We start from the raw sequence: 25,914 nt of genomic DNA, 5'->3' as shown, positions 1-25,914 counted from the left end.
TAAAAGCTCCATAGGAGGGAGTGAGAGCTCCTTATTTGACTTCAGTGTGCAACAATCAGTCAGCAGTCTTCTTTTCAAATAATAGTTTTGGCTCTGTGTGAAAGGCTGCTTTAACTTTCAAAATGGCCAAAAGAAAACATTCTTTATATATCAAAGAAAGATACAAGAGCAGCTTAAGAAGGTTCTTTTCTTGATGGTATCCAGTCGTGCTCAAATATGCTTAAATGCTGGCTTGGCACATTGGCAGGTTGACAAAAGTAAACACATTGAATTCAATCATGATTGAGAAACACAAGAAAACAGCGTAGAGGACTAGCACATAAATACCGAGCTTTTTATCCAATTTCCACCCATTCACATGGATACCAGCCACCTGGAATCACAAATACTTTCAGTTACTACAGCAGAAATAAATACAGCCACCTTATACACCCATATAAGCTGTCAGCTTTAACATACATTTAGCTGGTAGCTTTGATGATTAAGAATCAATCAGTATCTTCTATCTCAACAATGAATTGCATTTAGTCTTCACAGAATTAGAGTTAAAACAAGAAAATGAAGCAGAATGTGATGGAACATAAAACCATGTAAAGTGCATCTGCTATCATCCATTTTTCATTTGCAAATTCCTCAGAGATGTCATTCTACTCAGCATTGATCAAAGCAAAGATATCTGTTGAAATTGCGCCCACTGGGAAATTGGCAATTCACCTCAGCTAATGACATCAGGCACTGCACATTTCCTCTGTTTTTGGCATAAATTGGAGTTTATAACTTTTCTTAAACTCTGACAAATTGACTAGAAGCAGGGACTGGCAATAAGACATTGAGTAAAGGATATACACATGATATTGATGCCTTGTGTGTGGCAACTGCAGGATCTCTGATAAATCTTTGTTCCATTTCCTCTGGGGGAGCTACATCCTCTGTCAGGTACACAATACTCCAGGTGCAGCTTCACCAAGGCCTTATTTAATGCTCAGGATAATAGAAATCCCTGTCTCTGCTCCAGCACTGATTTCGGCCTTTTTACATATTTCACAACGGAACTGTCTGTTGTAATCTCTGGGCCCTTCACTGCTGAATCCAGTATCTCGCACTGGCAAAGGGCCATTTGCAGCACAAGGCAGACAACTGTACGAGGGTGGGGAGTGCCTACAGCAGCTGAAGATTGCCACGCACACCCCCTCCACACCATGTTTTCCATCAACTCCATGGCAACCTTGCATGCTGCTGTTCAGCAGCTGTCATGCGGAGAGTTCCTTAAAATGCTGATGCTCTTCCCAGTGCCATGAAAAGCAAATGTCCCACTTTAGCCGATGATTCTGGATGCAAATTGCCATAAGAACCCAAGAACCATGGGATATGAGGTTAACCATCGGATACAAGAACCATGAAGTTGGGTAAACTGGGATTGTTTTCTCTGGAGCATTGGAGGCTGAGGGGCTACCTTATCGAGGTATATAAAATTATGAGAGGCATGGTCAGGTAGGTAGTCCGAGATTTTTTTCCAGGAAGAAATGTTAAATACTAGAGGATGGAGCTTTAAAGGAGATTTACGTGTTAAATTCTTTGACACAGAGAGTGGCAGGTGCCTAGAATGCACTGCCAGGGGAGGTGGATGAAGCAGATACCAGGGGAGTTGGTGGAAGGAGATGTGGTGGAAGCAGATATGAAAAAAACGTTTGAGGTATTTAGACACATGAGCAGGCAGGGAGTTGAGGGATATAGCCCATATGCATGTAAATATGCAGTTTAAATTGGCATCATGGTCAGCACAGACATCATGGGTCATGGGGCCTGTTCCTGTGCTGTACTGTTCTAGTTTCTCTGTTCTAAGAATTGGAAGCAGGAGTAGGCCTCCTGACCCTTTGAACCTGCTCCACCATTCATCGTGATCGTGGCTGATTTTCTACCTCAGCTCCATTTTCTTGCATTATCCCCACAAATCTTCATTCCCTTAATATGCAGAAATCTATCAACATCTGTCTTGAATGACCATCCAAGGTCGAGAATTCCCAATGATCACCACTTTCTGAGTGAGGAACTTTCTTATCTCAGTCCTAAACAGCGTACCCTTATTCTGAGACTGTGACCCCTGGTTAAAGACTTCTCAGCCAGGGGAAACATCCTCCCTGCATCCAGTCTGTCTGAGCATTGTAAGAATTTTGTTTCAATGAGATTACCTCTCATTTTTCTAAACAGTGGAGAATACAGTCCCAGTCTCCTCAATCAGTCCTCATGTGGCAAACCCGCCATCCCCAGAAAAGTCTGATAAATCTTTGTTCTATTTCCTCTATGGCAGTTTGTATGTGTTTGTATTTGTTTGTAATTATGCAGTTTGTAATCCTCTTTGTCATTTGCAGTTTCATCAAGATCCCATATGATTGCAAGTAGACACATTTACTGGAAGGAGATACAGAGCCTAGTGACATGGTGTCATGACAACAACCTTTCCCTCAATGTCAGTAAAACAAAAGAGCTGGTCCTTGACTTCAGGAAGGAGGGCAGTGCACATGCTCCTGTCTACATCAATGGTGCTGAGGTCAAGATGGTTGAGAGCTTCAAGTTCCTAGGAGTGAACATCATCAATAGCCTGTCCTGGTCCAACCACGTAGACCCCATGGCCAAGAAAGCTCACCAGCACCTCTACTTCCTCAGGAGGCTGAAGAAATTTTGCATGTCCACGTTGACCCTCAGCAATTTTTATCATTGCACCATAGAAAGCAACCTATCCAGATGCATCATGGCTTGGGACGGCAACTGCTTAACCTGTAACCGCAAGAAACTGCAGAGAGTTGTGGACACAGCTCAGTACATCATGGAAACCAGCCTCCCCTCCATGGAGTCTGTCCACACTTGTCCCTGCCTCAGTAAAGCAATCAGCATAATCAAAGACCCCACCCACCCCGGACATTCTCTTTTCTCCCCCCTCCCATCGGGCAGAAGATACAAAAGCCTGAAAGCACGTACCACCAGGCTCAAGGACAGCTTCTATCCTGCTGATATAAGACAATTGAACCGTTCCCTAGTATGATAAGACGGACTCTTGACCTCACAATCTACATCATTATGATCTTGCACCTTATTGTCTCCTGCACTACACTTCTTCTGTAACTGTAGCACTTTATTTGGCATTCTGTTATTGTTTCACCTTGTATTAGCTCAATACACTGTGTAATGAACTGATCTGCACGAACGGTATGCAAGACAAGTTTTTCACTGTACCTCAGTACACATGACAATAATAAACCAATTTACCAATTTACTACTGTGCTCAAAATCTCCTATAATAAAGGCGGTATTTCATATGCCCTCCTAATAGCTTGTTTTTCACCTGCATGTTAGCTTTCAGTGACTCATGTACAATCACATTTAGATCTCTTTGAATATCAACATTTTCCAATCTGTCACCATTTTAGAAATACTGAGTTTCATTGTTTTGTGCACTGAAGTGGATGACCTCACATTTTCCCACATTATATGTCACCTGTCATGTTGTCCTCCACCCTTTCAGCTTGTTCACATCTCTTTAAAGTATCTTTACATCCTCCTTCCTACTCACAATTCTACCTCGGTCTGTATCATCAGAAAACTGGCTCCAGGTCCCTTCAGCCAAATTATTGATATAGATTGTAAATAGCTGGGGCCTGAGCATTGATCTCTGTGGTACCCCTCTAGTCACAGCCTGTGATCCTGAGAAATATTTGGCTAATCCCACTCTTCATTCTCTCTCTTCAACAATTCTTAATGCATTCATGTACATGATCCTGAATTCCATGTTCTCAAACCTTGTTGACCAATCTTTATTCTATCTTGCCTTGTTTTCCATAAATTTCTTGGTCCTCTGTTGCATTCTAAAAATGCTCCTAATTCTCAGGCAACTTTTGATTTAATACTGTTTACAATTTTTCCTATCAGTCACTGACAGATCAATATTACTGTTGGGTTTTGTGTCTTAAAGGAATATATATTTTTTGCAAATCATGTATTATTTCCTTAAATGCTGGCCACTGCCTGTCCATATTCATATCTTCCCAAACAACAGCCAACTTGCTCTTCTCATTTTTGTGGTTTTCTTTGATCAGATTTAAAACCCTAGTTTTACATTGAATTACATCACTTTTACACATGATGTAAAATTCTACCTACGCACTGCTATTACTATGTTTTTAGCCAATTTCACTACTTTTCATGCGATTTGATTGGACAAAAGCATTATGCACAGCACATATTTAGCTTAGTAAAAAAGGGCAAATTCCAATTTCTAGAGCGAGGTGTGCAGCCGCTGTGTTAATTTAACTAATAGTGCATTATCTGAGTTCCATATTATCGATTACCTCTAACAAATCCGTAATTAATGAAAAACATCATTGCTTTTTAGACAAAATACAATGCTCTTGATGTTCCAATATTAATGTGGGTCTTTGCTATCAGAAAGTAACCCTGACCTATCCAGCAGACATAACAAGTAGCTAACAAGAAAGCCAACAATTTGCCTGAGAGCAAAATGCATCATGGTTGTCCTTTCTGGTTTATAGTGCCTGTGTTTACAACCATTAGTTTATTAATTTCTCCTTGATGACCTTTCTTTTCCTACATTTTTTTTCTTGATGAAAGAATTTTTCTTGAGGGAGAATTTTGGCAATCAGTATGAAAGGAGAAGTTGCTGTGAATTTTGTTCCCACTATAACCCATATTAAATTTGCTTTGCTGTAGACTCATTTGTTTACTCTTCTGAGTAAAGCATTTTCAAGGATCAATTTTGAAATCCTGCATGTCTTGAAGAGTATTTGTGCAAAACTTTAGAAATATCCAACCTTTTACAAACTGGTAGCTTTAAATAACATGATGCTTTTTTGCTCCTAGTAAAACAAGAAAATATTGGGAACCTCACAGTACCTACATGCCTCTTTCCATATTTAGCCATGGAACATTTAACTCCTCTTTGAAGACATTCTCTGTTTAATGACATTGCTGCTTGTGCGGACTTACTGTGCACTAACTGACTACCACCATCCCTCCTTTAAAGAGGTAACTCACAGAAAGGGAAGTGCTCTAGACCATCCGATATATGTGCAAGGCCTTTTGTATTACTGTTTGATCTCATATCCTTAACTTAGATAAGATATCTTTATTAGTCACATGTAAATCGAAACACACAGTGAAATTAATCTTTTGTGTAGAATGTTCTGGGGGCAGCCCGCAAGTGTCGCCATGCTTCTGGCACCAACATAGCATGCCTACAACTTCCTAACCTGTATGTTTTTTTTGGAATGTGGGAGGAAACTGGAGCACCCAGAGGAAACCCACACAGACACAGGGAGAATGTACAAACTCCTTCCAGACGGCAGCGGGAATTGAATCCAGGTTGCTGGCGCTGTAATAGTGTTATGCTAACCGCTACACTGCATTGCCTGTGAATAGGATCTTGGAGTGATTCAGACCAACTAGGCCCCAGGATATGAATAAAATCAGTACAAATTAAAAACTAAGTTTACAAAGATGTATTTGAATTCACACAGTGATAATGTTTTGGAATAATTCACTGAGTTCAGGGTGGAGGCAAGTTCAGTAGCAAGGTTTGGTGGGTGGGTAGGGGAGAAGGGGTTGGTTGCTCAGGTGATTGGGAAAGCTCAGCCAATGAGAGCACGAACTTAGTGTAAGGAATGAGTCTTTCTGAACTTTGAATGTTCCCCAATGTACCAGAGTAAGGGCATTTCCAATTGACATGGATTCCAAAATATATAATGCCCATATGGATACATATAATTTATGTTAATTTAAGTTTATGTAATTTATATTTGTAACTTACTGTGCTGCAGCTGCAAAAAGCAAACTTTCATGGCATTTATACCCTGGGTAGGTATGCCTACAACAATAAACTTGAACTTGAACTTAATACCGCATGGAAACTTCTCCACATAAGTTGGAAATTAGTTTAAAAAAAGTTTCTTTAAAGAAACTATCCACTTATACACAGAACTTGTGAGGAAAAGGACACCTTTTTAACCTGTGGCTTGCTCATGATAGTGGCATTAACAGCTTACCTTAAGTTATAAATTTATTTGTTTATTTGCAAAGGACAAAGAAGGGAGACATATTTGATGTGCTTAAAGTTATTAACAAGGTGTAGAGCTGAAATGCAGTATGCAGATCTGTGGATAGTCGTTCAATTAATGGCCCATACACTAACTTAAAATAGTGTGCTCTAAGTAATTGATAGGGTACAAACAAGAACTGATGTAGTCCTGTACTTTGTTCTGAATCATGCTTGCCACATCTGAATAACACATCATATAAATAATACCTCCTCTCGGTGGGTCAGTGATTAAATGTGCAGTATTCTATCATTCCAACACAGCAGTTCTGCTTCAATACACCGTCTACATGAAGCTGGGGGATTTTGACCATGTTAGCAACAGTTGGGCTCATTATGCCATAGACACTTGAACTCGTGAGGAGGAGAAGGGACAAAAATGCCAACCAGGAGTCTGACTCTGGATTGGGGGTCTGTGCACAACTTTGGAAAGTGCAGAGATTAGGTGAGAGGTGGTATGAAGCCCCCTGAAGTCTAATATTTGGACAATTATTGTTAGGTGCTAGCAAGATTTCCATAGATAGTACATTGCTGCAGCTATAGGGTAATGCTTAATTCACCTTCCAAGGAGAGTAATATTGTAAATGCCTACTGCATACAATGTTAAGCTAACTGCCCTGACCTGTGCATCTCATAAACTGATAAGATCCACTGATAGATCTTACTTTAGTTCTTGGATAATAAGTAGACATATCTGATAAAAAAAATAACTGGCAGAGCTATTAAATGAGTCAGAAATGCTACATACAGAGATAGGTTTCAGCAGATTCTTATCAATGTACCTGAAGAGGCACATGGGACTGAATAATAGAAGAAAGGAAAACCATTAAATTCAATGTTCAATGGTGAACAAGCGTCAAACTAGGTAATCAAGTACATGGGTTGTTAAAATGCAGTACAGCAACTGAAACCTCAGTAGCTTCCAGTCTGGTGATTACAGCTCTTAGACTGGTGAATACATCCATTAGCCAAATGAGTAGAGCTCCCAGTATAGTAAATACATCATCTGACTGAAGAATACTACTCTCACATTGTTGATTAGAACCAGACTTTTAAACACAAGATAGGAGTGAGGGCTAATTCTAAAGGTGATGCACGATTCCTACAAATGGATTTGGGGATTCGATCGATGTTTGATGAAAGAAGTTTATCTTACAGAACTGCAGTGTTGTACACATGATCAAGTCAAATGCTAATACCTTGCAGGGAAAAGAAATAAAGCCAATCATCAAGGAAAGAGATCTCAGTATAATGGTTCATTAATCTGTAAAGATCCATGGCTAATGATGTGAAGTTATCAACAGAAAAGGTTCCAGTGTGTATTGACAAGACAATTCAACACAAAAAGCAAGCATGTCTTTTTCTTCTTGCACAGGACTTTGGTCAAGTCTCAGCTTGAATATTCTGTCCACACAGTGGTGGGAGGTTGGAGGGGGTGGAGTTTTGGAGGCGTGGTGAGAGAGGATGCTACAGAGACTTCAGAAAGCATTGGGGGCACAGTCAATTGGTTATTTCCAGTCTAAAATACTTCCCTTGACTGGAAAGGGTCAACCTGCTGTATCTGTTCCCTTTTTCTCAGATAAATGTAGTGTTAAAAGTAAAATAAAAACAAGCAATACTGGAAATATTCAGCAGATCAGGCAGCATCTGTGGAGAGAGAAATCTAAACCTCAGACTGCATCTCACTCAAAAGCCATTTTTACATGCTGGAAAATGGTGGGAGTGAATGTACCTCTGAGGAGTCTGGCCAGAGCCAAGACCATGTCACTTTGGGTGGCTCAGCCACTCAAGAGGGAGGAGCATGAGTCCAAGAGTCCAAGGCAGTAGGTGGGAGGGCACTAGACAGGTGCTTCTGTGGTCATTAATATGAATCCAGTATGGCGTGTTGCCTCCCTAGTGCTAGGGCCAAGGATGTCACAGAATGGTTGCAGGGCATTCTAAAGGGGGAAGGTTAATAGCCAGAGGTCAAGATCTACTTTGGTACTAACAACATAGGTAAAAAGAGGGTCTTGCAGCATGTATTTAGGGAGCTGGATAGCAGATTAAAGAACAGAATCTCTGAGGTTACTCTGGATTATTTCCCATGCCACATGCTAGTGAAGAATAGGAGGATAGGGCAGATGAATGTGTGGCTAAAGGGACTGTGTATAGCAGAAGGCTTTAGATTTCTGGATCACTGGATCCACTCCTGGGTTAGCTGGGACCTGTACAACTTGGACAGATTACACCTGAAGTGGAAAGGATCCAACATCCTTGTGGGGAGGTTTGCCAGTGCTGTTTGTGTGAGGTGGGAGCGGTTAAACTGTTTTGGCCAGGGAATGGGCTACAGAGGAGATAATACAGTTGGGGTGCAGGTGCAGTCAAGTATAGAAGGAAAACTAAGTCAGTATGGTAAGCAGAACTAACATGGGCATGGTAAGGCATGTGGGAGGAATGGAGTGCTAAATCACATCCATTCTAATACAAGGAGTCCGACTAGTAAAGCAAATGAACAGAGTGTTGAACAGTACATGGGATTAGATATTGATCCAATCACAGAGACATGGCTGAAAGAAAAGTAGGAGTGGCCACTCAACATATCAGGGTATGGAATCTTCAGGGTTGACAGAGATGGATGTAAAAGAGGAGGTGGTATTGCAATATTGATTAACAATCAAATGGATAAAGGTTAGATAACTCACTGGGAGTGTACAACAGACCTCCTAACATAAAGACAGAAGGGCGAACATGGAGGAAAATCAGAGAGAGGTGTAAGAGTGGTCGGGTTATAGTGGTAAAGGATTTCAACTTCCTCAGTAGTAAATGGGGACAAAAGATGGTTAGAAGATTTTACGTACTGAGATAAATCATATATCAAGCTGTCTAGGACAGGCTGGAAGCACCATCTGGTCTTTCCTCTCAATTATCATATGAAATAGCAGAACCATTCTATATGTGATAATTATAATCCTAACCATATTAACTATGGTCATATCATTCACTGCAGAGTCCTTTACCATCCCTTGTTCTTACCCTATTATGACTATGTTTACCTTTGGTAGTTACAGACTTTTGCTGTGTGGTTCAGAGTACTGGAAGCTTATGACAAGAATTAATCACAAACTAGAGATCGTCAAAACCAACTGCCTTTGGAAAATCTCTGAAATGTTCTAGCCTAGAGGAATGTCAAACCAAGTGCAACATCAGAGGACAAACACAAAATCTACTGTTCAAATGGTAAAAAGGAGCATTTAAGCCTTAAATGCCACCAGTCACAATATTAAGAACACCAACATTAGAAGTGCTATTGCTTTGAAGCCTCCTGCATCAACTGATCCATGCATTCAATGGATGAATATTTTTTGAAGCCATGATGTTCAGAAGACCTCTGAACTAAATTGTTCTCCATCTGCCATTCCTGCACACTCCAGCTTGAAACCAACATTTCCACAATCACTGCCCATGATAGTCCTCCAGCAGGCTCAACCTGGGACTCAGAGCTATCAACTCTTACTCATTTTATGGCATGGATTTGGTGATAGAGTTGCATCATCAAGGATCTTTTGCATGAGTAAAATACAGCCTACTTACTGTAAGTGCCACGGATCCTAAAAGAAGTATGACAGAATAAACAAGGCCTCTGCTGTTGATGCGTACCTGTAAAACAAAGTGGATCCATTTAGTCACAAAGTGCAGGTTACAGCCATCAGGATAAATTGAAACATTAATAATGACTCATGCCTCAGGACACCTGAAAGACACTTCTTGATTTGATTCACATCTGAAGAATTCTTTAATAGAAATCAAACAATTTCACCAACTTCAAGTAATATTCTAATTAAAAGCCCTGACTAAGGAAAGCAGGTCAGGGCTTTTAATTAGGATATTACTTGAAGTTGGTGAAATTGTTTGATTTCTATTAAAGAATTCTTCAGATGTGTCTAAATAACTTCATCACTGTAAACTGTGATCCAAAAATAGCACTTATACCTCTGAATCAGTTGTGAGGTTTAGGCAAAAGGAGCACATATTATTAGCAGAAAGTGGGCAGAAGTAAACAGAAAAATAATTTCAATTACAAGACATACAAACAGACAGAGCACATTATTATTTTACAAAATGCAGCTTAATTTTGGTTTCGTATCTTGAATTCCTGCATTAGCTGGAAAAGTACAGCATATTACAAAGGAGACACAAGAGATTCTGCAGATGACGGAATCTGGGCAACACATACAAAAAGTGCTGGAGGAAGTCAGCAGGTCAGGCAGCGTCTATGGAGGGAAATAAACAGTCAACATTTCGGGTCGAGATGGGTCTTGAGAAAGGTAAGTATAAATTATAACTGAGTTGACTCAGCTTTGAGGCATATCATTTGTTTATACTTCCTATTGGTGTTTGATTTAATGAAAAGTACAACATACTTACAAAAGATCCAGTGTCAATAACTATTGTCTGAAGACCCCACGGAAGACCTAAACCAACAAGGATATCAAAGACATTGCTTCCGACTGTGTTGGACACTGCCATGTCACCCATGCCTTTATAAATGAAAAAGAAATATTTTCAGAAAGATCCATCTTGTTATCTGAATGGGTCAAAGTTCAGGATGGGAACCATGAGGCCTCTACTTCCTCTGTCATTCATTACACCTGAGTTCTCAAGACTGCTTTAATTCACAACTTTAGTCCTAAATGGTCCCGGTGGGACTGATGCCACGTCCTCCCAGTGTAATCAGATCCTCTTGAAGCCTCCCTGCATCCTCTTCACTACCTGCCTGGCCAGCTAGCTCAGTAATTAGCAAAACATTAAAGAATTACAGACTGAGATAGGAGGAAGTATATCCCAGAATAAAGAATTAGCAGAGAAATTAAGCAAATATTAAGAGGATGCAGAAAAGTTTTGGGGGGATATAATCAGCTCAAATGAAGGGGCAAAGACATGGCAGATAATGTGGTTAAATGCGAGATCATCCAGTTTGGTACAAAAATAGAAAAGTTAAGTACTCTTTAAATGATGAGAATTTGCAAGGTGTTAATGTTCAGAGGGACTTGGGTGTCGTATATGATTCACTGCAAGGTAATGTTGAAGTACACCAAGTAACTGGAAGGCAAATAGAATGTTGTTAAGGCATCTTGCTACAATTGTATTCAGGGTGAGACCTCATCTGAAATACTATGCACAGGTCCAATCTCCCTTCTGAAGAGAGGATATATTGGCAATAGAAGGAGTGCAGCAAAGATTTACTAACCTGACTGCATGGATAATGGATTTGTTGGAGGGATTAAGCAGATTGGTCTGGTATACCTCCATATTTAGGATAATAAAAAGTCATCTCAGTGAAACATACAAATTTCTGACAGGCTAGATACAGAGATGATATTTCTCTTAAATGGTTATCTCCACCAGTATGGTCCCAAGACAACAATATCAAACGATAGGTCACAGTCACTAAATAAGGGATATGTCATTCAAGGATGAGAAGAACTTTCTTCATCCAGCAGAGGGTAGTGAATCTTTGGAAGTCACTTCCCAAGAGAGCTGTGGAGGCTTAGTCACTGAGTGTATTCAAGTCAGAGATCAAAAGATGCTTTGGAATTAAAGGTACCAAGGGATATGGGGTCAGTGCAAGCAAGTGTTGCTGAGGTAAAAGATCAGCCATGACATTAATGAATTACCTACTGCTGCTCCTATTTCTTATGGTCTTATGCCTGCTTTCATGGAAAAAGACAGAGAAAATCTCCTGGAAATAGTGCAAAACAATAGGTCTACAATAATTAAGCAGGTTAAAGAAATTAACATTAGTAAAAAAAAAAATTGGAAAAATTTACGGGACTGATAGCCAATAAGTGATGACCCCCATCCTAAGATTTTGAAACTAGTGGTTATAGAGAAAATGAATGCTCCAAAATTCTATAGATTCTGCAAGGTTCCCACAGATTGGACGATAGCTATTGTAACCATGCTGCTTAAGAAAGGAGGGAGAGAAATAATGGGGAACCACACACAAGTGAGTGGGAAACTGCTGGAATCTGTTATAAAGGATGCTGTAGTAGGGTAGTTTAGAAAATAATAGTGTTTGGGCAGATTCAACGTGGACTTATGTATAGCAAATCATGTTCGACAAATCTGCAACAGAGTTTTGAACTAGTACAGTGTAGGGAACCAGTGGATATGGTGTATTTGGATTTTCAAAAGGCCTTCAATGGTGCCACACAAGAGGTCATTAAGCAAAATTAGAGTGTAAAGTTGGGGTATTATGCTGGCATGGACTGAGGACCGGTTAATCAATAATTGCGTTACTTTTGGGTTGGGAGACCATGACAAGTGGGATACACAGGGATTGGTGCTGTGGCTCCAGCTGTTCACAATTCTGTATCAATGACTTGGATGAGGGAGCAAAGTGCAATTTATTCATGTTTGTTTTAGATATACAGTAAAACTAGGTAGCAGCTTGTGTTGTGACGAGGATGCAGAACAGCTTCAAAGAGACACAGATAAGTTAAGTGATGGTAGATGGAATATATTATGGAAAAATGTGAGATCATCCACTTTGGTAGAAAAAATAAAAAGTCAGGGTACTTTTCTTAAACTGTGAGAAATTGAAAGATGTTCAAAGGAACCTGGATGTAGACAAATCACTGGAAGTTAACACGTTGCAAGTAATTATGAAGGCCCTTGTTACAAGAGAATTTGAGTCAAGCGTGAAGTCATTTTAATCTAATGAAATATGGGACCTTATGAGACTGCAAATGGAATACTGTGCACTGGTTTCCTTATGTAACCAAGGATTTACTTGTAATTGAAGGAGTGCAAAAGTTCTCAAAATTGGTTTCTGAGATGGGGAATTGTCCTCTGAGTAGATTGGGTCCGTATTCTCTTGAGCATACAATGAAACACGCAATTCTAACAGAGCTTGATAGGGTAGATGTATGGATGATGTTTACCCTGGATGAGGTGTCCAGAGCCAGGGTCACAGTATCCAAATAAGAGACTGACCATTCAGGACTGAGACAAGAAGAACTTCTTCACTAAGAGGAGAGGAATGCTCGACTCAAGAAGGCATAGTATATAGTTGCTGAGTATATTCAAGATAGGGATTAATACATTTTTGGATATTAAGAGAATCAAGGAATATGTGTTTAGTTCAGGAAAGTGGCACTGAGATAAAAGGTCAGCTATGATCTTATTGAATGGTGGATCAGGTGCTATGGGATGAAGGGCCTACTCCTGCCTCTAATTCTTACGTCCACATCATAAAGACAATCACTAGCTGTCTGAATTCTTTTGGATCCATGAGCCTTTTTTGGCATCTTTGACCTTGACATCCGGAGTTCTCAGTCAATCCACTTCTTTTTGTCCTTTCCAAATGAATTCCAAGTAGAAAAGTGTGGTGTCTTCATTTCTGTGCAGTGGTTACATCTGTATGTTGTGTAGGATGCATGCAATCATAGTCTTTGGAATAACTCTAAACATCTCAGGTTAATGTGAAGGCTTGAAAGCCCATCATCCTGGTTCAGCACTTATTTCCTTTGCTTTGTATCTGGGAACTGAACATTGCCCATGGGTTTCAGTGAAATGTATTGAGATCCTGTGGGATAGCACAGTACCACACAAACCACCATATAATCATGAGGTGTCAAGATGAGGTTGTAACGAATTTCTCTAACATACATCCGCTCATAAGTTCTTGATTTTATCCATGCTGTTTGGTGATTCCACACTATAAAGAGGAAAACAGCTCATTTTCATGCCCTATTTTCATGTACATTCTGCGGTTAAATCAGACAAGTGGTGGGAGGGGATTGAGGAAAGGGAGAAAGTCTTAACCCCCAACTGCAATGATTAGATGGGTAATCAGTTCAAGATGCAACACACCTTTCTTTCAGTGTCGCATTGGCTTTTATCTGTTTGATAATCTCTATCAAATTTAGAAAATGTTATCATGGAGCAGATCATGGCCTCACGAAGAAGACATAGTACAAATATCACGTGGAATGATACTAAGTGGAGAGGCAAGAGATTGCTATTAACTGTGTTGTTATACTAACATTTAACTGTTAAAATTGTTTGGAATGGTGGTCCATATGGGAAAATCATTTGGATTCAGAGGTGAATTATAACAAGGGGCATAAACACTAGATTATACAGATTGGGAGAAGATTGAATATGTGAGCAAATGTGAGTACATTAAAAAGCTTGGAAAAATAACAAAGAAATATGATTAAGTTAGATGATGTTGAATTTCTTCAGGAGTTTCTGACATCAGTGGATGCATGGCAGTGAAAGAACTATTTTTAGCAGTTAATCAGTCTGGATGTATAACTTACTATTATATTCCGTGGTGCATAGTACAGATACATTTAAGGCTATGTTGGGTAATTATCTGTGGATGAAAGATTTAGTGAGATGAAATAAGGCTATATATTATCTGTAATTCAATGTAACATTTTCAGCAGTCCCACTTATCTCTCAATAAAGATAAGGCAGGGGAAAGATGTAGTGTTGGAGCAAGCATTCTCATGGGGGTAATCAATCTGAATAGTCACCTTGGAGATTGTGATACACTGAATTGTATTCTACACATAATGGGCTCCATTCTCCTCCATTCACTAATGGAGTTAGTGAAATCAACACATTACTACTCTGTACCAAGCCGGTAGAATGAATTTTGCCTTGATCTAGGGTCATTAGCATTAAACACAATATTTTGTGCTGAAGTGACTAAATATTGTGTTTAATGTTAATGACCATGAATCTAGGCATCAGTCCCTTATAAACAATGTTGTCTATGGAAAGAATAATGAACATGACCTATTTTCCATTTCAACTACTTTAAAAGAGCTTTCTGTGTAATTAAAATTACTGAGTTACTGATATCTGACAAGGAAACATTGCTAATCCATAAAAACAATCAATGTTAAGATCAATTTTTTTCTAGAAAAAGAAATCAACCACATTGATCTAACAGTTGGGTTACTTTAAAGGTGGATTGGACTGTTGGAAACTATTATGACTAATATCTTGCTAAGCTGAACTAATGCAGCCTATTTACATTGCACAACTGCATTAATAAACCAGCATAAGATGAGTAAATCTGTACTTACCTTGTCTGGCCACAATTAAGCTAGCCATGCAATCTGGAACACTTGTTCCTGCTGCCAGAAATGTGATTCCCATGATAATATCTGGAATTCCGAGCGTGAATCCTATTACAGTAACCTGCACACAGAAAAGAAACAAGTGGATACAGCCAAATGAATGTGGTACCAAATAACTCAAGAAGATCTGTATAAATACCCACTTTACAGCACACAGTATCCCAAGGCTGTTACAAAGATGTACATCAAAACAAGGTGTTTGTCTAGTTTATGAATTTTCATTATAAATGTAACAGATTGAATGTGTGGGTATGTCTTATTTAGTGCGGCTGGCAGCAGAAAGCCTTTTATCTGCTTCTGCCAACCATCGCACAATTCCAAATCTTCAATTTCATGCAGGAATACTGTGACTCAACTATAACCATTCTACTGAATGTGAATGCATTCAATAGAGTGGAGGACAACAGCCTGGCTTTGATTTATCACAGAATCATAGACATTTATGGCATTGAAAGAAGCCATTTGGTCCCTCGTGCTTGTGGTAGCCAAAGAGAGCTAGTCAGCCTTATGCTACTCTCCTGATCATGTCCTTTTTTGTCTCAGCTCTCAGAATTTTCAGTGAACCTCACTTCAATCTAAACTGTTTTAAAGAAAAACACCCCAGCCTATCTTCACAGCTAAAACTCACATTCTAAGCAGCATGTTTATACTTAACACCGGTGCCCTGCAAGGCTGTGTCCTCAGGCCTTTACTATACCTCGCTGTCTTGGTAAAGCAGCCAACATAATCAAAGACCCCACCCACCCCAGACATTCTCTCTTCTCCCCTCTCCCATTGGGCAAAAGATACAAAACCGTGTACCACCAGGCTTAAGGACAGCTTGCATCCCGCTGTTATAAGACTGTTGAACGGTTGCCTAGTACGATAAGATGGGTTCTTGACCTCACAATCTGCCTCATTATAACCTTGCACCTTATTGTCTACCTGCACTACACTTTCTCTGCAACTGTACCACTATTCTGCATTCTGTGATTGTTTTCCCTTGTACTACCTCAATGCACTGCTGTAATGAATTGATCTGTATGGACGGTATGCAAGACAAGTTTTTCACTGTACCTCGGTACAAGTGACAATAATAAACCAATTTACCAATTTTCACTCCCTATATACTCATGACTGTGTGGGTAAATTCTGCTCTAACTCCATCTACAAGTTTGCAGATGATGTCCTTGCTTCACCAGACTATGCCAGAGCTAAGAAAGAAAAGTACCCCCTTGGTCTTCTTGACCACCTTATCGACTTGTTTGATCCTCTATCTTCAGGACTGCATACCAAGTTCCCTTTCTTCCTCGATATTTCCCAATTTCCTACCATTCGATATGTATTCCCTTCCAGACACCCCTGTACTCCTCCAAGCACCTTGTTGCCTACAGCTTTCTTCCTCTCTTTCAAGTCAATTACCGATACTATATAGAGACACAAGAGCCCAGGAGGCAGAGGAGGAAGTGTCGGAGAGGTCTGTGGCGGGTCATGGAGAGCGAGGCCCGGAGCTGTGGCAGAGACAGAGACAGGGCCCACACGTAACTGCGCATGGCGTGGGGCATAGAATCCGGCTTGAGAAGCAGAGGGAGCAGCAGTGAATGGAACGCAGGTACCTGGGATCCTTGTTGGGGCCAAACTGGGAGGCCTGGGAACGGAGCTGGAAGCCATGTGGCACAAGGTGGTGGCGGAGCCGTACCCAGGACCTGCTGACCTGCTGAGTCCTCCAGCATTTTGAGTGTGTTGTACCAATTTTATATTGTCTGCCAACTTCTTAACCCTTATGTTTAAGACAAAATCAATGATACATACCACAAGAAGGAAGGGGCATTACAATGAATTCGACAGAGTTTTATTCTGTATAATCCACCTGTCATTAAAACTTTGCTAATCATTCCTATTTTATGGGAAAATTGTTTGATATCATTCTGACTAGTTTGAAAGGAAGGCCAAATTGAAAAGAAGAATGATAAGGGACTTAACATTAGATTCCAAAAGAATAAAGCTACATCAAGGGAGGTACTAGCCTAGAAATGACTGATCCCATTGCATCACAGAAACTAAGCTGACCAATGCTTAGGTGGCACTTGAATGGGAGACCTCCTGAGAATACCAGGTGTTGGGGGCTTCTCCTGAAGAGGAGACAAGCACCACCAGGCCACTCTATGCAGGAATCATCTATAATGCAAAGTGTATTGTAGCATCCAAAGTGTCCTGATAGTCACAGAACTGACTTTGGCATGTTAACATGAGGGATCATTAAAGCAAAACATTGGAAACTTTCAAGCACTTTTAACCCATTTTCCATTGTGAACCATACTTATAGCTCTCAGAGACACAAGAGATTCTGCAAATGCTGGAATCTGGAGCAACACACACAAAATGCTGGAGGAACTCAGCAGGTCAGGCAGCATCTATGGAGGGAAATCAACAGTCAATGTTTTGGGCTGAGCCCCTTCATCTGGACTGGAAGAGAAGAGGGCAGAAGCCAGAATATGAAGGTAGGGAGAGGGGGAGAAGCACGAGCTGGCAGGTAATAGGTGAGTCCAGGTGAGAGGGGGAAGGTAGGTGGATAGGGGAGGGGGAATGAAAGGGAGTGATGTGAGAAGCTGGGAGGTGATGGGTAGAAGAGGCACCAATCCGGTAGGAGAAGACAGTAGACCATGGAATAAAGGGAAGGAGGTGGGGAATAGACGGGCAGGTCTTGAGTGCGGGAGAGGGGCAAGAGGTGAGGGGCCACAGGAATGTGGGAAAACAAAGGGGGGAGGGGAAAAAGGGGGAAATAAAAGTAAGGGAGGGGTTACAGGAAGCTAGAGAAATCGATGTTGAGGCCATCAGGTTGGAGACAATGTGGCAGTAGAGGAGGCCATGAATAGACATGTCAGTATGGGAGTGGGAAACGGAATTGAAGTAGCTGGCCACCAGGAGATCCTGGCTATTGTGGCGGACAGAGTGAAGGTGCTCGATGAAGCGGTCATCCAATCTGCATCGGGTCTCACCAATATAGAGGAGGCTGCACTGGATGCAATAAATGACACACTCAGACTCACAGGTGAAGTGGTGTCTCACCTGGAAGGACTGTCTGGGGTCCTGAATGGTGGTGAGGGAGGAGGTGTGGGGACAGGTGTAACACTTTGCACAGTTGCAGGATAAGTGCTGGGAGGGTCATCAGTGGGGAGGGAGAAGTGCACAAAGGAGTCGTGGAGAGAGCGATCCCTGTGGAAAGCAGAGAGGCGTGGGGAGGGGAAGATGTGCCTGGTGATGGGATCCCGTTGGAGGTGGCGGAAGTTGCGGAGGATGATGTGTTGGATGCAAAGGCTCATGGGGTGGTAGATGAGGACAAGGGGAACCCTGTCCTCATTATGTTGGGGGGGATAGGGTGAGGGGCTCAACGTCCATAGTGAAATTGAAGCGGTCAGAGCTGGGGAACTGAAAGTCATTAAAGTGATAGAGAGCATGACAAGTGTCATGATGTAGGTGGGAAGGGATTGAACCAAGGGGGACAAAATAGAGTCAAGATATGAGGTCACAAGTTCAGTGGGGTGGGAGCAGGCAGAAACAATGGGCCTACCAGGGCAGTTAGGTTTGTGGATCTTGGGTAGGAGGTAGAAATGGTCAGTACAGGGTAGGGGAACTATGAGGTTGGAGGCTGTAGAGGGGATGTCTCCAGAGGTGATGAGGTTGGTGATGGTGGGGGAGACAATGGCCTGATGCTCCTTGGTGGGATCCTGGTTGAGGGGTAAGTAATTGGAGGTGTCAGAGAGTTGACGTCTGGCTTTGGTAAGATAAAGGTCAGTCTGCCAGACTACAACAGCAACCCACCTACCTTCCCCCTCTCACCTGGACTCACCTATCACCTGCCAGCTTGTGCTCCTCCCCTTCCCCCTACCTTTTAATTCTGGCTTCTGCCCTCTTCCCTTCCGGTCCTGATGAAGGGTCGCAACCCAAAATGTCTACTGTTTATTTCTCTCCATAGATGCTGCCTGACCTGCTGAGTTCCTCCAGCATGTTGTGTGTGTTGCATATTTATAGCTCCTAATGTCTTATGTGGCCCACATCCACATGACCTATTTGCCACATACAGTACGCATTGAAAAATATATCTAACAGCATGTGACATAGGCCACAGCAGTGAGCTGATCAGACAACAGGGTGAGAACCAGTGCTTTGGATTGATCTTGGCTTGCCTGCTTTCATAATAATTCAGCTGATATGCATTCTGTGCAACAACAGCTGTGATTTGAGCAGGGAAATCTCCAGCATTATAGAGTTCAACTCTCAGTTTGGTGGCAGTCAGTGAAATAGTTGAATCACACATCAGTCTGGGAGATTCAGATTTCAGAAGATTTGCCATGTTTGTCTATTGTTCAAGCCATTTGCTGAGCCAGGTTGTACAAACTGTACATGAGATTACCATAATCAACTGTAGAATGGGCAGCACAAATTTGACAACCTACCACAAGTGAATGATATATGTTCAACCAATAAGTAAGATATCACTACTTCGTGATTATTTATGTCAGGCTATATAGTGTCTGCTGAGAAGGCAGTTTAAAGCCCTTAATACGATGTAATAGATCTCATAGTCTGTCTGTCATCCATTGGACAACATTATTTGGATATAAAGGGTGGCTTTGAAGCCTGTACTGTCCTTTCAATAACTCGCTTCAAAAATTGTTCCTGTCACAACCTTGTGTGGGCTACCCTGATAAATTCACATTACACCAACTGCTATCATATAAATCACATTCACTGGGTATTTTCATTTCTGATATCCATCAAAACCAGATAAATAAATTAGAAGCAGCAGTAGTAATAGCACTGAATCATCAGCCACATCATTATCCCAATTTGTCTATAACTTGCCTTTCCAAAACTATTATGTTAATAAAAATTTCAATAACATGCATTATGTCTGACTTTGGTTTGTATTTGGTTTCTATGGCCTGTCCTTATCAATTGCAAAGTTTACAAAAGGACTGTTAAAAATGATATAGTCCAAATATATCTCATCAGTGACAAAGAAATTAAAATGACACAAATTACATGAATATTGGATGTTAGTAAAAAGAACAATATTAGGTGAACAGACTTAATTAGCCCTTTCATGTAGCATTGAACTTTGACAATACAGTAAAACCATTCAAATGCAAAGTTTTAATTTCCATTTTAAGCTGAAAAAGTCTTCAAATGTCTACACATCCCCAGGTTTCAAAATTTGATAGAATGTTTACATAGAATCTTGCTGTAAGAACATACAATGGGGCATAATTAATTTGTTTTCAATATAGATAGCATTCTCAATGCTTGGACAACTTTTATTTGATGGAATTGTGTGATTCCTTAAGAGTAAAAAAGGTGCACAGTTTCCATGGGTGGAGTCTGTGAATTTTAAGTGAAGCAATGGCACTTGCATCTGACCTTGAAGAAAGCTCCACACAGAAATCTACGGATCTCTGCACCAAGAACTGCTTTTCTAATGTCCACTGCTCTAAGATGTCACTTGAAAGGGAACACAGCATGCAGCAGCTGTGGTATTACCAGGCTAGTTGAGCAGCTGACTACTTAGAAAATTCACAGATATAGCATAGATGAAAACAAAAAAAAATCTTCTTTGAAACATTATGCAGAGTGAAGAATAAAGATTGGTTCATAAAATATTAGTAAAGGCTGAAATAAACAAACAAATAATCAAATCCCTTATAATTTGAAATGGTAATCAGATAGAATTATATTATGCACATAATTATATTTAGGGCCAGATAGTTTGCTAGACAGCATACTACCTCAAAACTGACATCTCATGTTACACACTTGAGGATTTTAAGGACATTTTATTGCAATTTATAGACTATTTCCTAAATACCTTGAATTTGTATCATATTTTCATTGATTCATCTAGAGGAGGCTGCTAACAATGAGTTTTGAATATGATTCTTGTGTTCAAACCTTGACCTTACATCCCCCTAGGAAACTTGCACAACAAAATAATGCTTGTTCTTTATGGACCCTGCACTATGCTGCTAACGACCCAAACGGCTCTGAAGTTCGACGGGAAAGAAGATTGGATTCACACTGCTAGATGCAAAAAGCATCACCCATGGAACACTGACTGACATTTTACATAATATCTGCAGAAGATATTGGAAAGGTGCAGTGGTTAGGAGGGTTGGTGATAGTAGGAGGGCTGGTTTCGATCGCAGGCAGCAGTCATTCCAACACCTTCTTGTCACTATGTCATACATATGCTAGACAGGGTGTTGTGCATGTGGAGCATTGAAGTTATGCTGTAGTCAGTTAATGAAGAAAGTTTTGTCTGGTTCTGAAGTCCCTATGGTACCCCAAATGGTAAGAGATAAATCTAGCAAGGAACACTGGTGAGGTGAAGAGGTTTACCCAAAGAAAGAAGGACCCTTCCCCTCTGGATACGACCCTCCCCCCCTTACGAGGAACAGGAGGAAATACCATATGAGGAATGTTGATCTAAAAGATCAACAAGGAGGGAACTGTGGAAGAAAATTTAAAGCATTATTAAAAAGGGTCAAAGCCATTTCTGCCATGACAGCTGTCTGTCCTTGGTTAACTGCCAACTAACTGACCCTATCTAGCTTGCTTGCTTGCTTGAAGGACATGGGAACTTGTGTTTCTCTGGAATCATTGTTTTGTAATCTACCCTAACGCTGCAGGCAGAGTAACTTTTAAGCTGATAGGTGCTTCGGGTTATCGCCTAGAACATGCTGTGAAACTTTTGTATTTGTGTGAATCAATGCTTTTGTCATGTATATTTTAACTATAAAAATGAGTGTAATCCTTTGTTGAGCAGAGTCTAGGAACTCCACTTTTAGGAGTCTGAGCTCTCCATGATATCATGTTACAATAAAGGCTTTCTGAAGCAGATGCCCTCCGGGTCCGAGTAATATTTTTCTGCGACATGTATCATATTTTCATTGATTCATATAGAGGAGGCTGCTAACAATGAGTTTTGAATATGATTCTTGTGTTCAAACCTTACATCGCCATAGGAAACTTGCACAACAAAATAATGCTTGTTCTTTATTTCCTTCTCTATTTTTGGACAATTCTTCAATAAGTTCATCCCTAGCTTCTTGAATTCTCTTAATCCATTGTAATGTTTCACAAGTACATTGAGACGCAGCATATTTAAATACATCTAAAGAGCTAATGGTTTATTTGCAAATCAACATTAACTTCACCATCTCTTGTAATGTTCTTAGCCTTTCTATATGGTCTTAGCCTTTCTATATTTTCAGGCATTGTTGCATTGGTGATGATGTCTAGCTTTTACTTCCCTGTCTGTAGGCCATCAACATTGCTCTTCAAAGCAAGGTACACTACTTCTCATTGCAAAAATATGCACTTCATCTTCCATTATGCTCACATAACCTCATGAACACTTCCTCCAAAATCAGAGGACTCTCTTTCTGTGCTTGCGTCAACCAACTTATCATCTTGGTAACACAAGCAATGATTCACTTCTTGGAAGGCTTTGTCCACTGTGGCCCAGAAAACATTGGATGAAGACTTGATCTTGTAGGATTTGACTGGAGACCTTTGTGCATGTTGATGGCTAGGTACTGCTGACTATCTTTGTTGATGACTATCTATCAAAGATGGATAGGAATGGGAAAGATGAAATCTTGTGATTACCTTCGACCCTACTAACTCCGCATACAAGTTTTGTGAAGTGGATAGTGGATATCTTTGTGCTACCTCTTGCTTGATTTGATGAGACTTCAGTCTATTGTTTATGTTGGGCACAGTATTTACTGGCTTGGCCCTCTCGGGTCAATTTTCACAAATTCCAGTCTATCCAGTTGCTCTCAACATGACTCCTTAGAGCATACAAGACTGCTCTCTTTCAACTGACTTCACATCTAGTGTGATATGAATGTGTGTATTGTACCGCAGTGGAGCTGTCAGAACATACTTTCATACAATGTGTCAAGGTGCAACATTGCAGCATTGTTTCTGAATACATTCTTCCACTCCTGCTTGAGCTGTCGCAGTCAGTCCTTTCCCATTCCAGATGGCCTATTTTTATACTTTGCTTACTGTCCATTGTGTTGCATCATGCACTCCGTTTGTCATAAAGTCTGTCAAAACCTCACAACAATAGGTTTATGGTTTGACCAGGCTTTCAGTCAATAGTATCTGGCTAAACTTGCTACTATTGATGTATTGAATCATTACCAGCCTGCAGCAATATGAATCTGCATGTCAGTGCATTGACTGTTAATCAATACCTTTATTTGAAAGACTCTGTTGTTATTAATGCTTGTAGCACAGATACTATACAACTTTCTGTTGTCATTTCCAAATACCACTGAAGTTGCTTTTCAAAGTTTATCTTGTTCTTGGATCTGAAGGTTGTCAAAATGTAGTCCCCCTTTTGACAAGTGAAGCACTTGCCTGTGCCGAGTGATGGCCCCTGCAATTTTAGCAACTGACTGAACTGATGCATTCATCATGTTTTTGATTCAAGTTCGCACCTTTGGACTTTGGTGTGGCTCTCTGAAAGTGCACAGCAGCCACACTAGTTACTTTCATTCTTGAATAATGTTTCTATTGACACAGCAATTTTATGTTCAAGTTCGAATATCAGGTTTTGTATGCTAATGGCTTTGACTGAATTTGTTCACCCATCAATGCCCACTCAAACTTATCACGGAAGGCACAATCTAAAAAGGCATCAAAATCGCAAATCTAGACTAAGTTCTTCAATGAAACAATGTAATCACTAATTCTCCCTTCCTACTTGTGGCTCCTTGTTCGAAACCACCAGCGTTCAGTTCTTTCTACTGGCTTCAGACTAAAGTAATCTTCCAGTTTTTGCGTAATATCTTTAAACAAGATACCTTTCGGCTTATGAGGCATGAGAGATTTGTCAGTGTGCCAAATACTTCTGGCCCAAGCTCTGCCAGGAGTATTCCTGTTCTATATCCACAAATCACATAATTTTGGGCTCCCATAATAGCTACTTCTCTTTCAAGATCCAGAATAAAGTTTGCTTTAAGGAATACATCCATTTATTTGACATAGGAGTTGAATAGTTCTTAGATTCAATTATACATGTTGGAGCTCCCATGTTATACCACTCCTACTCAGCAGTGACATGGCTAAACTTAGTGGGTGCAATAGTGCAGGGATAAGGCAACATGCTGTCCCATACCACTGTAATATGCCATGCACTGTCATATATACACTTGGAGACTTGATAAACAAGATTCTAAGCAATTAAGCCAAGGAAAACACCATGAGGAATCAGTTTTGGTGCTACAAGTTCACCAAAAACTTCACAAACAAGAATTATCAATATCTTTCAGCAATTCCAAAGAAAATATACCACCCTTATCACCAATTTGTAATGACTTCATGTATGCTTCAAGATTCAGTGTATATAAATACACTTGCTATTTTCAAAATTCTCATACAATCTTTCTCTTGGGCCATCCATTCAGTTTTCCTCACCCAAGAGTCCTCCCTTCCTCTTGCTGGTTCTTAGAAATACTTTGCTTGGATTCCTTATTTTTAGATGAGACAAAGCAGATGCCAGTAACCTCTAAACCTGATGTCATGGAAATCTCATTTGAACATTGGTCCTAATAACATGGCTCAGCCTGCTGATGTTATTTAAAAATTCGACTTCCACATATCTTTGAAACTGGGTCACACAAAAAAATGTAACCCATTTCAGCACATTTTATCTGAGGAAGTTTAAAGTTTACTATGTAGATATGTCCATGCTAAAAATAAAACTTCACACATCAGGGATAAGATTACGCTTAAAACAACAGTACAAAACTAAGCTGGAAACAGGAAATCTAATGGGGTATAAAACTTGGTGACATTTGTCCATTGTACCATATTTTCAACAACCTAATTACATCTCAAACTTCCCTGAATTACATCAGCCATTCTAAGTTTTATACCTTTGAGTTGGCCTCTGAATTGATGTATTCGAGCTCACTAATTGTAGCAAATTGGTAAAAAAAGCTTTTGAGGAGGTGGGATGATCTTTTCCCCATTTTGCATCCAACACTTTCACAAATTCATAAGAAACTCCCTTGAATTGATAGAATCAGTACAAAAGACAAAGTGTGACTCAGAAGCTATAAGTCAGTCAGTTTGAGCTGAGCATTATTCTGATTGTTTCCAGCAATACCCTACCGCCATTCTGAACCGTATACTTCCCTTTCTTTCATTACACTTCCAGTATCTGGAATGTAAGCAGCCTTGGACTATTACAAATGTCATTCCTTGATGAGCTCAGGAGAGCATTTGCTTTAAACAGTATGATTTGTCTTTGTTTCCTTACTTACCATCCACACCATTAAATACGAGAAGACTGCAATCCACAGGGTAGACATGATGAAGGTTATCATGAAGAACCTCTCCCAGCGAGGCTTTGCACAGTTAGGAACGGTGAAGAACAGCATGATGAGGACTGGCCATGAACTTAGCCACTTCATCTTATTCAAGTAGCCATCTGGGGATAAACAAAATTCAGTGCACTAGATTTTACACAGTGAAGAAATAGAGGGATTGGAAAAAAATTCCAACAAAATCTTTATATCATGCCAACGACTGCTTCTAATTACTGGTTTTCAGTTGCCAGATTGATTAGTAACCCTCTTAATTCCAGAGAATTTTTGAAGTGCAAGGGAAAGGTGGCTG

General features: G+C 40.3%; 1 protein-coding gene across 1 annotated transcript in view; it reads right to left on the bottom strand.

The window, feature by feature from the left end:
- Window positions 1-220: 220 nt before the first annotated feature.
- The window catches only part of LOC127571654 (sodium/potassium/calcium exchanger 4-like), a 90,722-nt gene continuing 65,028 nt past the window's right edge, over window positions 221-25,914 (bottom strand). Inside the window, exons 11-15 of the mRNA XM_052018276.1 lie at window positions 25,560-25,726; window positions 15,187-15,301; window positions 10,508-10,620; window positions 9,674-9,739; window positions 221-373 (exon numbers count right to left, since the gene is read on the bottom strand). Of these exons, the coding sequence (XP_051874236.1) occupies window positions 221-373; window positions 9,674-9,739; window positions 10,508-10,620; window positions 15,187-15,301; window positions 25,560-25,726 (614 nt within the window). The remainder of the gene's footprint in view (window positions 374-9,673; window positions 9,740-10,507; window positions 10,621-15,186; window positions 15,302-25,559; window positions 25,727-25,914) is intronic.

The sequence above is a fragment of the Pristis pectinata genome, chromosome 1, assembly GCF_009764475.1.
Source record: "Pristis pectinata isolate sPriPec2 chromosome 1, sPriPec2.1.pri, whole genome shotgun sequence".
NCBI classification, from domain to species: domain Eukaryota; kingdom Metazoa; phylum Chordata; class Chondrichthyes; order Rhinopristiformes; family Pristidae; genus Pristis; species Pristis pectinata.
This window is presented reverse-complemented; position numbering and strand designations above follow the sequence as displayed.